Raw genomic sequence first — 12,408 nt, 5'->3', positions numbered from 1 at the left:
GGGTTGGAACTGGGAACTTAAAGCTCATCAGCTTTAAGGTCCTTTCCAACACAAACCAGTCTGGGATTCCACGATTCCATGATCAAGTGGCTTAGTCCCTCTTCTGTCCCTGGTCTGTTGCGGTGGGCAGCAGACAGCTGTTACATGGGGGTGGTGGTGTTGCCAAGTTCATCAGATTTAAACAAACGTCAGGTTCAGTTTTCATCGCAGCGGGCCCATGTGCTGTGGCAATGGAAGCGGTGCCTTGGGCACTTAAAGACCAGTGCAGGCTGCTCCCCTTGTGGCATTTACCAGTAGAAGAACCATTTTTCCAGGCTGCTGCCCTGGACCCGGGAGAGCCACCACTGGGCGGGAGGCTGCACGGCAGCTCCTCCAGTAGATCTGGCATGGCGGATCCGCTGAAGGTGGACCTGGCATCTGCTCTGAGAAAAGTCTGTGTGCGTCCTGCTCTGCTGGGAAACCATATATCAACATGCTCACGCATGTGAAAACACGGCCCTGAACATATTGCCAAGATCAGTATATCCTAGGGTAATGTGCTGTGTGACAGCCTCAGAAATTAAAGTTGCCTCTGGGTTCCTTAAATTCATGCATCTAAATTGCACCAACTTTTCTTTAGAAAGAGAAAGAGAAAATACGTATTTGGGCAATACAAATTAACTTCTTTCTTGGGCCGGAACATTTCCTGGTTGTCCATATCTTGGCTCCACATCCCATCCCAGCCATGCTTTCCATGCACATACAACAGCACTCCCTTCCAGGCAAGGGAAAACCACAGCTGTGATGTCCATGGAGATCTGGCGGAAGTGTCACTCAGCCTCCTAAGACATTTTCATCTGCCAAAGAAGAGCTGAGGCATTTTCAGCCCCTTTCTGTAAGCCTGTACATATTACTGATGAGTAATGGGCACTTTTTATTACGACCTAAACCGATGTTGCTTTCTGTAAGCAGTAAGAGATAACATCAATATCACCACAGTCCAGTATTTTATTATATAATGTACTAAGCTGCTCTGCAAAGCGCTTATTTGTTTGATTAATTTTTGTTTTCTGCAGAGGTTTGCTGAGAGCGAGGCTTCAATCACAGTATAGTCATTTAACAATAACTTCAAGAATTATAGCTGAATAATATTAATTCAACGAGGACTCGAAAGACTAAATCCATCATTTAGATCCAGTCTTCCTGAACACTTTTATCACTAAAATTTGCTAAATATTAATCTGATTTTTCTTCCCCCACATTGCAGGTGCTCGAAAGATTATTTCAGAAGGGATTTAATGTGGCAGCTTCATGCGGTGGTGGGGTGGATTCCTCTCAGTTCAGTGAATACGTGCTGTGTCGCGAGGACAGACGACCACAACCCACCCCAACAATCAGAATAAAACAGGAGCCCCTGGACTAGACCCTACCCCTACTCCTTTGTAACCGTAGAAGTGTTTAATAGTCCCTTATGTGAAACACTAAGGATTTGCAAAACAGTATTAGCAAACAGATTTTGACTTTAAGTTGCCAATTAGTGGTATTCTGAAACTACCTGTCACATAGCCAGCCATGAAATGCATTTGAAAAACCAGTTGTCTGTTTTTCACAACGGAATTCCTGAGCGTGCTCAGCATACCAGGCCTGCTGGGAATGTACTTTGGGCTGAACAGCAGTGGTGGTGGTGGAAAAGGCAAAGCTTCATCAATCCCTGACCCTAGGTTGGACTTGTGAAGGAGCAGTTAAAGCAATTTGAATAGATCAGCAGGAGAAGCTGTTCCAGCAGCCTTTCCAGCCATACCCCAATGCTGTGACACGTGGAAGCAGGAGCCTCCGAGAGGAAGATGGTTCCCTAAAAACTGCACTGAGTATCTTCCCTGACTGCCGCACCTCCTTCATATCAGATGTGGTTTACACCTCCATACATGACATGACACTTCTGTGATTGTACTTGCTCGTACTAGCAAATGGCTTATTTTTATACTACATTTCCAACGGAAGCATCTCCCTGTGGACAGACTCCAGAATCCAAAAAGGACCAATTTATAGTCAGCTGGTGCTCTGTACTAAAAAACCCCACACAAAACAAAAAAGTGACGAAAAATTTGACAAGACCAATTATGGCAATGTTTGCAAAAGTAGGGATCTGGAAGCACAAAACAAAATGCTAGCTGCCATCCCACGAGGGTCACATACCCAACATGGAGCTGTAGTTCTCTTAAAGCCAGTCTTGTTTTGACTCAGAAACAGTTAAGTTTGGCATCATCAAAGCAGCGTAGTTCTACCAAGCAAGTTCTGCCACCCCTTGTTAATCATTTACTGACCATGTTGTAAGCCCACATTTAGGAGGAAACAGTAAGAATTTTGGACAAGCCTACTCTTTTTTTTTTTGAAAATTACTATTTGTAATTTTGCAAAACGATGTTAAAACCCTCTCTACTGTCCGATGAAGCCGGACACACTTGTTTAGATTGGTTTCCCTCTCTTACTTTAAAACTATTATTAAACAAGGTTTGGTAGCTGCCCTCTACCTGTAATTTTGTCTATTGAAGCGAGCTGTCTGCAGGAGGTGACTGCTCCTTCCATGAATCGGTATCAACTCTGACTTGCAGGGCTTCCTAACTCAGGAGACAGCTCCGGGTTTGCAGGTGCAAGGTTATAAATAGCATTCTGCTAAATCCTGTTGATTGCTGTTTGGCATGATTGAGTCCTCGGTAACTAATTCTTGTGTTAATCACAGTTGAGTTTCTCCCACATTAATTTATAGAATACTGTTGTAGATGCTGAATTTTAATGAAACTCTTTTTAGATGCGTAAATACAGCCAGATAGAACAAGGGACAGGGTATGAAGTGGTCAACAATTCCTTAATGCCCATTGATTACAATCAGGCAAAATTAAAAAATCATGTTTAAGACTAGTATTTTCGACAGCAGTGAGCTGTACTGACTGCCCAAGGGGCAATCTAGGCAGGGGTCTAATTTTTGGAAGAGGGCTGGATACCTATCCATGGAAAATCAGACCTCTGCAGGTTTCCTCACCTTGGTTACCCACCTCAGCAATCTAGTAGCTGGTCAGTGTTGGCCTGCTAATTTAGCCGAACAGTTTGAGCACATCTGTCTACTTCAAAAGAGTTGTAAAGTTATTTTATTTTGTGGTTTTATACTTGTATGACATTCTAAAGTTGCTAGGCATTGCCATATTTGAATATATGGCACAACATTCACCTTTGTATGTAAGATATCTGTAGAATTGTATATTATACATTTAATATTGTAAAGAACTTAACGTATAATTGTCATGTATTTGTGTATGCACATTTCTTATACAGTACTTCATGCCATAAACATTTCTGTAAAGTAAATGATCAAAAATAAGCAAGTAGGGTGGAACACTCACTGTATCTCCCATGTTGTTTGAAAGACGTGAGAGTTTTTGATTGCATCTCCTCTGGCCTTTTGCTCCATTCAGCTTGATGTAGCCATGTCTTACAAAGAGGAAAAAAAAAGTGTTTTATTTATTACTTTCATACATTGAGTTCACTTTGAATTCAAAGTATCCTTAAATAAGCCGTTTAGCTTGTTTTAATCCTACATACACTTATGTCCTGCTCTCCCGGACAGGGAGGTTTGTGGTTGGTTGGTTTTTCTTCAGATTGGTGTTTTTTACCGTATGGTTTTTTAGAGCTCAATAAAGCAGCTCCAGTGCTTTGGGCAGCTTGCTAAGGTGGCAGTGGAAAGGGTTCCAGGCTGTGCCAGCCGAGTTAAATGTGAATTTGAGATGGAAAATTTAAGCCATGACATCACAGCATTGACTGCAAAATAGCACTAAGGCAAGGAAGACATGTGGAAACAATCACTTGGTTAGAAGAAATATGCCTTTAAAAAAAAAAAAAAAAGTTAAACTAGGGCATGTTCTTTTAGTTAGAAACTTCAGGTCACTTATTTAAAGTTTATTACAGTTTCATTTATGTCTTTTTTTTACTTATTTCCCTATATTTTTAGGCAGCAACAGCAGCAAAAACTGATTTGAATTCTTACTTCTGGCCGTAAACCATAGCAACATAACTTAATTAAGAAAATTGCTCAGCATCACTAAGACGGGTTTTAGAACACCCCAGCAAGCCCAGCGAAGGCTAAAAAACCCACGAAGGCCAAAAAGCAAACGTAGCCAAGCTTCTCGCCCAATTCGACTGCACAAAATGGTCCTAATTCTCCATTGCTGAGCACTGAACCTGTGGCTGGAAGAACCCGGGTCTTCACTAGCACTTCCCACACGCTTCCCACTGCTCCGCTGCTCCCAAACCTCGGAAGGAAAGCGAGAGGAAAAATGTTCTGTTGTGCTTCTCGAACTGACAACTGCTGAGTGCATTCATTCACTGTATTAATGGCATCAAGGCTTGATGACAATTTTATTAGATGTTTGTCAAAGGATAAGGATCAGCACAACAAAACATTGAAGTTTTTGAGTTTAATATTTCTTTGTGGGTATTCTGTTAATATTTTAATGCAAAATGTTCCTGAACAGTGCTCAAGAACAATGAGACAATGTGAAATTCCTGTTTGATAAATTAATACTGTATGTCACTCGATGTGTTACTTTAGTAAATTGTTTTATTTCTTTACAAAATAAGTACAAATAAGGGAGTATGTTTTCACACAAATTGGGGATATTTACGAGTATGTACAGAAATCATCAAAATAACGTAATTCTAATAAACACAAGGCCTTTATAAACAATATGTACAAATTATCAATACATTTAAAACATAATTTTACACTTTCTGGCCTTAAATACCTTATGAATAATCTTTTGGCTAAATAGCAGCAGTATAAATTTTCTTCTGCTTTTCATAAACCTTAAAAAATAATTAAAACTTTTGTTTTTAAAACTATTGGACAAATAGTTCTATTTGTGCTTTCGCTATGGTTTCCCCATCCAAAAAAAAAAAAAAAAAATTGCCTCAAAAAAGTGGCAAGCATAACATGGTAAAAATTGACAAGATAAATAAGCAAATGTCTCCCCTTCGATGGTTACTGCTAATACTGTTATGTTTGAAGTAGAACTTGTGCCCACCTGCCTGCTCAATACTCCTAGCCAATACCCATTAAAAGACTCACACTAATGTCACTGGGCTTTGGTATGGGCCTGTAAATCCCACTTCAGCAAAGCATTTAAAAAGCATTCATCCCACCTTTAAGTTCTTAACACTACTCATTATGCTTCAGTCATGCGCTTGTTCATATGCCTGTCTGGACCAGAGTCCAGTTGTCCAAGGCCAGGGCATGGCCAGTCCCCCGGCACTGCAGCACCGGGGCTCACTTGATCTTCCATTAAGTGGACCCAGCTCCCAAAACTTCCCTTACAGCGACTTTAAAATCCAGGTAGAATACTCTAAAATCTTCACTGAGCAATACTCTCTTTTAAAACCACCATTAAACCATACTCTTTGCAATAAATATTTTTTTTTTTTATTTTTTCTTTAGAAAATAAAACCCAACTTTGATTCATGTTACTAACCAGTTGCTACAAATGTGCAAAAGGTTGAGAAGATTTTAGAAAACAACTGGAAGCTAGTCCAGGTAACTCAGCTGAGACCCAAACACACAGATTTCATACACTTAGGATTTGGTTCAGCAAATGGCTCAGAGGAAATGAGCTGTGCAGTAAAAGCAGAAATCCTAACTATATAAAATGTGTGAGAGTGTGCAGTAGCTATTCTCTTAGCTGTGCAAAAGATTGCAATTATAACTAATCTAAAATAACAACAGGTATCACCATGGTTAGTGGAAACAGTGCTAGTGAAATTAAAGAGGAAACAAACCCAGCACCTTCCACGAACATACAGGTTAACACCATGGTTAGGTCCCAGTCCTGTGAACCTGTCCCAGTCCTCCTTGTCCAGATGGTTCTGGTGAGCCACCGCAGCAGCCTTACCAGTCAGTGCCATCCACTGCAGCTGTACCTAAGGTGGCCAGACGGAGCAAGACTTTGATGTTGGTTGTATCTCTGGATTTAACATTTTAAAACCTTTTGCACATTTTTGTGTGTGTGTGTGGTTTTTATTTTTTTTTTTATTATTTTTTACATAAAGGGAATTTATTGCATGTGTCTGACAATTTTACAAAACAAAATTACTGGAACATTGACTTCTGAAAAAAATAGAAGGCACATTAAAATGACAGCTTTTCAATGCAAGTTGAGCTTCTGTATGGAGAATTCAGTACAATTCTTGGCTTTATTTAAGCAGAGCTCGATAGAGCAGGAGAGAATGGCTCATTTCTCTTTCCTGTTCCATGTAGAAGATGAAGTCCCTGAGGTTTATGCGAGTTATTTTCTGTCGTGCATACTGCCGGGATGAAGGAGGGCCCAAACCAGCCTGGCCTCCACTAGACATACCAAGACCCTGCAAACAGAACACAGCAAAGTCAAAAGTCCTGCAACAGCAAAGAGTTTCCTTGTACTCTCAGGTTTACAACTACTGACTGCTGGATCATTTGAAACATCTTAAACGGATTATTTGAGTTTAATTCTGAAAATATTACATGATATTTCCCTTTTTTTTTTTTTTTTTTCCTTCTATTCTACTGAGTCTCACCAAGTTATCCTGAGTAAAGAAACTCAATTGAAAACACACGAGGCTAGACCTTGGTTCATTTACAACTGGGGATAAGTATGTCTGACTAATTCTCCTGCTATACTCATGTTAACCATAGACTTATTTGATCAGTTTAATTTCAGGAACATATTTAGGACAAAACTATTTGCAGCAGATAAAGCCATCTTCAGTACATCGAATGTGTGCACCATCCTACTCCACATCCCGGGTCTAGGACTGGAAAAAGGTGAGTGGTATATCAGGATGCTGCTACTGCAATAACCTCTGCAGCTGTGAGTCCCACAGAGACCTCGATTCTCTCCTCTGAACCTACCAAAGAGAAGGGCTCAGTGTGGGGAGATGGTGAGCAACCTTGCTCCAATACACAACCAATGCTCAGCTAAGAGACAGAAAAATCAAACAGAAAAATCACAAGGACATTGTGTGATGATAAAGGCAAATATCAGTATACTAAGGCTATGTTACGTAATTTTTATTTCTGTTTAAATTGGTTCAAGGGTACTGAATTACTGCATACCTTATCCTGGCATTCCATATATAAAGAGAAAACACACAAACTGGGCCTGAGACCACTGTGCTCTGACTATTTAGAAGTTGAAAGGATGAAATTACAGAGACTCTGCAATCCTGTTGAGTTTAAAACTGAAATGTGATACACACACACATTCAACCCTTTTTTCATCCTCAGGAGACCATTGTTTTTATTAATTCCAATTGATTTCTGGCAAAATAATCTTTTAATTTAGAAAAATAGGTTTTAATCTCTAAAATGATTTAAATTATTTTTCAAACCTTTAAGACATCTGGGAGAGTTTTCAATACTTTTGAAATCCCAAATTTACATACTGCTGCTCTTACTAACCTCCCTTTCTTTCCCCAGGAAATACTTATTCTAGGGTCTTGATTCTAACCATTAAAAATACAGTTAATAGTAATTCTACTACTGAAAGATTGTAGGGGGAATGTATATGGTACATTGCAAGTAAGACATGGCACTGTTTTCTCTCTTGCTTTTCTCCCACCCTATCAGCAGTCAGACTCTTTGCAGAGCTGTGCCACTCAAGGTATTTCTCCTATACATGATTATTAAATCATGGTAGTGGGGCAAATCCTCTCTCTTGTAACAAAAAACACAAAAGTTACATGAATGTGGCTAAGCTTGCAAGCAAGAGAGGGAGAAGCCCACAACCTTTGAGCACCATGAGCATGTGGTCTCAAGGATTCTGCTCTCCAGTATGGAATAGCTTTTATTAACAGATTGATTTATTACCTAACCTCACTGCTCATAGGAAAAGCATGTGCTGTAGCTGCAAGAGTTGCTCATCCATGCTGACACCAGACACATCGCCAGCGCACAATCCATTTATTTAGTGGTGCTCTGAATTCTATGCCAAAACACTCTGCATTCCTAATAGAAATAGCATCACTTAAACTCCTACTCTTCATCTTCCACAGGACTGAAATGATCCACTACCTTAAGTTGCCTCTCACTTGCACTCTGACCATGCATCTGCTTTGCAGGGCTGTTGCCACTGCTTCCAACTCTCCAAGTAACCACCAAATAGATCTTTAAGTCAAGCTGACTCAAAAGTATTTTTTTCTTCCCTGCTCCCCACATGGTGCATCTCTCCCCCCTGCCCCAAGTAGTACTTACTTCAAATTCATCCTGACTACAGTTCCTGAACAGTGACAAACACACTTGTAAGAAATGTGGCCACCTTGAACTTATTAAAAAACACTGTCCATAGCCTACTGGACTGGAACCATCCTGTACACACTACCAAATAGTCATAGAAAAGCTACTTAATTTTTTATTTTTTCATCACATAAACCCATATCCTATTTGGACAAAGTAGCTAAAATTAAGATATGAGGGTGCTGAGGCGCTGGCACAGGGTGCCCAGAGAAGCTGTGGCTGCCCCATCCCTGGCAGTGTTCAAGGCCAGGTTGGACACAGGGGCTTGGACCAACCTGCTCTAGCGGAAGGTGTCCCTGCCCATGGCAGTGGTTGGAACTGGATGAGCTTTAAGGTCCCTTCCAACCCAAACCAGGCTGTGATTCTATATTCATTGCATTTATCATTCAAGATACTGAACTTTCACATAGGAAGAGCATACACTTCATGCAACATCATGACATGAAGCTGTGCATTTTCAAAACTGCACTCGTGAGCCAGTCAGTTACCTGATAATGTTCTGTAATTGTTCTGCAAGGTGGATAAAAAATTGTAAGATGTTTAGGAAGTACAGAAGTGCCTCTAAACTGACAGAAGAGGGATTTAGATGTGTCAATATGATTTCTAATTTAAAGACTAATTAGTTTGGTACTGCATTGTACTCAAAATTATTCTGCAGATGCTATATAAGAAATGCAGACTACTAAATGCCCTGAGTTTTTAATTATATACATGAATGCAAGCAGAGTTAAAATTAATTGCCAAGAATAGTGGAATTGAAGTATAATGCAGATTTTTCTCCAGAAAAATGACATCTTTTGTCAGCATGACAGACTTTTCATTAACCCCAACGAGCCCTTTGTTGTCTGTATCTATGGCAACTAATATAAGTTAAAAAGACAAAAGCTTGAATAAAAAAAAATTATTCAATTGTTGTGAGATGTTTACATCGTTTATTTCCTGGCCTGCCACCCAAGCTATTCCCAAATCACACCCACTCAAATATACATCGGTACCAGCTTTGGTATCAGTGAACTTCCAGTTAAAAATTAAGGGAAATTTAAGCTGTTCCAGACCAGAAAAAGATGATTTAATTTATATTTAAACTCTTTCTCCTCTTCATTTTGAGATTGCTTAAATACAGGAGGTACAGCGACTTCTCATCCCCTTCCATCTCATCCTTCCCTTTTCCCCACTGCCTCTTCTCCCTTGCCGCTTCAATCCTACTCTCTTGTAACACACCAAAGCGGCTGGTGACAGCCTTGAACTTGGCAGCTGCAAATCCCACAGGACAGCAAGGAAGACACAGAGAGCAAACAGATTATTTTGTGTTCCACGTGTTCCTCGCGGGGCTACAACGGGGCTTTCCCAAGACCCACACACACAGCTCCCGCTCCCAGCCGGGACTGAAGACAAAATAAGTTCAAGGAAAATCAAATGCAGGAATTTGCCAGACTGCTGTGGTGCCATGCTCTCTGTTAACCTGTAATCCAGGATGCACTGAAACAGTTGGAGTCCATTTACTTTAATGGGGTTTAATGCACTTCAGATACACAGAGCTTAGAGTATTTTAAATAACACTGCTGGACTGTCAAGCTTAATTCAACTCTTGGAAGCTACCTAGCTTGAAATTATGGCTTAAGAAGAAGAATCAGAGTAATTACTGGTTCAGTATGCACATTTTGAAGCAATTCTGAATTGATGTGAGATGTGAGGTAAGTTTTGGGCCACCCATCTCAGCTTGTTTGCTATTTTCATGATTGTCCTCTATGGGAAAACTCATGCTGTTAGAGAAGCAGAATAAAAACGGTTAAAAATAAAATACTGACCAACCGTCTGCCAAAGAAACACGCTCTCACAGTGATAGGGTAGGAATTAAAACAAATAGTCCTGTGCAGAGAAGCTGATGAAGCCTCATTTCTGACATGTCATATTGCTCTGGTACTACTTACCACAATAACCCAGCTCATCTACAGAGTTCGTTCACCACGTCTTGCCTGCTCCAGAAATACTCTTGGTCCACTATGCTGCCCTCCACCTATCACACGTCCCATTGGGTGGATGCATGTACTCATCAGCCACTCAGGAGACACATGGCCCCCAAGGCAAATGTACCCCAAAGCTTGCTGAGCTCACACTGCAACCTCTTCCTCGCTGGCGAGACTGGCATGTTTCTCCTTCCTGTATCCAAACGATCAGTTCACATGGAAGTCACAGGAACTTAAAATCCCAAGCTCTTTTCTACCTCTGTCTCCCTTCTGCTGGTCCCCACCAGCAGATTTGATCAGCATTTCCCAAAAGGTTTAACTGGGAAAGAGGATTGAGATAGACACACCTCTTCTGAAATCTTCATGGACAAACTGCTCAGAAAGTAAAAATGTCTTTGTGCATTAAATTATAGTAATTACAGCATCAGATGTATGAAAATTAAACCAAGTAACTCCAAAGTGTGCCATTCCTTTCTTGAGATAGACGTGCTTTCACATTAGAAAGCACATGTAATACAAAATCTGCACTTATTTTTATAATAATGATTTCTACTTTTGAACAATTAGATCAACTTTTTTCACAAATCTGTATACCTTCAGCTTTGAATTATAGAACCATGGAAATACAGCATGATATTCTTGTCAGGAAACACAAAGATGAGGGCAAATAGAAGACTGCATTTAATATTTTATCCATCCTTCCTCCACCAGAAAACAATTCAGTCCTGACAACTCTCCTTTGAAAACAGTCTTGATCTGCTGCTATTGCCTCTATGTGACCCAGAGAGACAAGGCAATAATGATAAAAGATCTGCTGGTTTTCTTCCCAGGCTACATGGCACATCCTTGTGGCAGCCTTGCACTTCAAGCCCAAATCTGAAAGTGGGAATTGAACAGTAACAATTCAAAGCCAAGCTATCTATGGAGTGAAAAAATACCAGGAATTTTGTCTCTCCAACCTCCATGCACTGAAGAGAATTGGGAAGATAAGGTATGTATTAGTCTGCTCTTACCAATAAGACGTCTTGGATCAAAAGAAATATTGCGGAGATACTCTGCAGCAATGATGTTTACTTGCATAAAGTGTTACTAGATCTTTGGCTGAGAGGCACTTTGTACATGAAAACCAGGTATATTATATATGATTAGCTGTCCTACATAATTCAGGGTATAATTCAGCACTTATTGAGGCTCAGAGAATCATTTCACTGATTCAAATGAGAGCTGAAACATCCTTAAATTAGTATTCCCCTGAAGTACAGAAAAGTAAGTAATAACTTTGTCAGCACCTCAAAGATTAACAATACTGTATGAAATAAATCACATCTACAAAAAGATGGTGCATCTTCATATGGGCAATAGGGTGACTTTACAAGTGTCTTTAGAAGGATTCATCACCAAAAGCTGGCATTCAGGCCTTCAGATCAGCAACACAAACAGGGAGGATTGCTACCATTACTTCTTCGGAAGCTAGTTATTTTCATTTGCAAACATTTTTATCCTGTACTATTTTAGTGCAACTGTTCCTACAGACTCCGTCTTGGCACGCGTTTGCTTGCTACACCCTCTTGGATGCAAATGCATCTCATTTCCCCTGGGCACATAAACACACACCTTGCCCTGCAGACGAACATCAGAAAAACTGATTTGCACAAGTATTTACAAGTACTTCAAATACCAACACAATTGCAACATTTCAAAGACAGCATGCAGTAATTTTTACATTAAGAAATAATATGAGGAAGGTAAATCATACTAAGACATGGATACAGTGATTTTTTTCTTTAGATGCAATTGCTTTAGTTTATAATTACATGATGCTATTTCAACCTAAAGAAACGGGCTGCCATTACAAGAAGAATGCTTTATGTGTACCTGTTCTTTGCCTTTATTATGTTAAGCTAAGTCACATATGCAAACACTATTACAATTGAAAGCCTGCTTCGTAAAACAGCATCACACCAAAAACTTCCAGTTGAGAGAACTGGCCATCTCTTCCCAACCTGACCACCTATTCCTTCCTCTAGGAGAGTGTTTCCCCCACGAATTGCATGACAGCAGGGCCAGAAAGCATGCTGGGTAGCACTGCAGTGAGAAACAATTTGAGAAGAGAAGTCTGCCCCAATGGAGATAAATAACGCAGATATG

At 40.1% G+C, this 12,408-nt stretch overlaps 2 protein-coding genes across 7 annotated transcripts in view; one reads left to right on the top strand and one right to left on the bottom strand.

The window, feature by feature from the left end:
- The window catches only part of KCTD15 (potassium channel tetramerization domain containing 15), a 45,908-nt gene extending 40,941 nt beyond the window's left edge, over positions 1-4,967 (top strand). For 4 of the 5 annotated variants that reach the window (XM_030471312.1, XM_030471310.1, XM_030471313.1 and 1 more), the window contains exon 5: positions 1,247-4,967. In XM_030471312.1, the coding sequence (XP_030327172.1) occupies positions 1,247-1,402 (156 nt within the window). In that variant the 3' untranslated portion in view covers positions 1,403-4,967. The remainder of the gene's footprint in view (positions 1-1,246) is intronic. The other variant, XM_030471315.1, reaches the window with a different exon arrangement.
- Positions 4,968-5,159: 192 nt separating this feature from the next.
- The window catches only part of LOC115601377 (transcription initiation factor TFIID subunit 4-like), a 144,969-nt gene continuing 137,720 nt past the window's right edge, over positions 5,160-12,408 (bottom strand). For both annotated transcript variants that reach the window (XM_030471294.1, XM_030471295.1), the window contains exon 15: positions 5,160-6,384. In XM_030471294.1, the coding sequence (XP_030327154.1) occupies positions 6,217-6,384 (168 nt within the window). In that variant the 3' untranslated portion in view covers positions 5,160-6,216. The remainder of the gene's footprint in view (positions 6,385-12,408) is intronic.

This window comes from Strigops habroptila, chromosome Z, assembly GCF_004027225.2.
Source record: "Strigops habroptila isolate Jane chromosome Z, bStrHab1.2.pri, whole genome shotgun sequence".
NCBI classification, from domain to species: domain Eukaryota; kingdom Metazoa; phylum Chordata; class Aves; order Psittaciformes; family Psittacidae; genus Strigops; species Strigops habroptila.
This window is presented reverse-complemented; position numbering and strand designations above follow the sequence as displayed.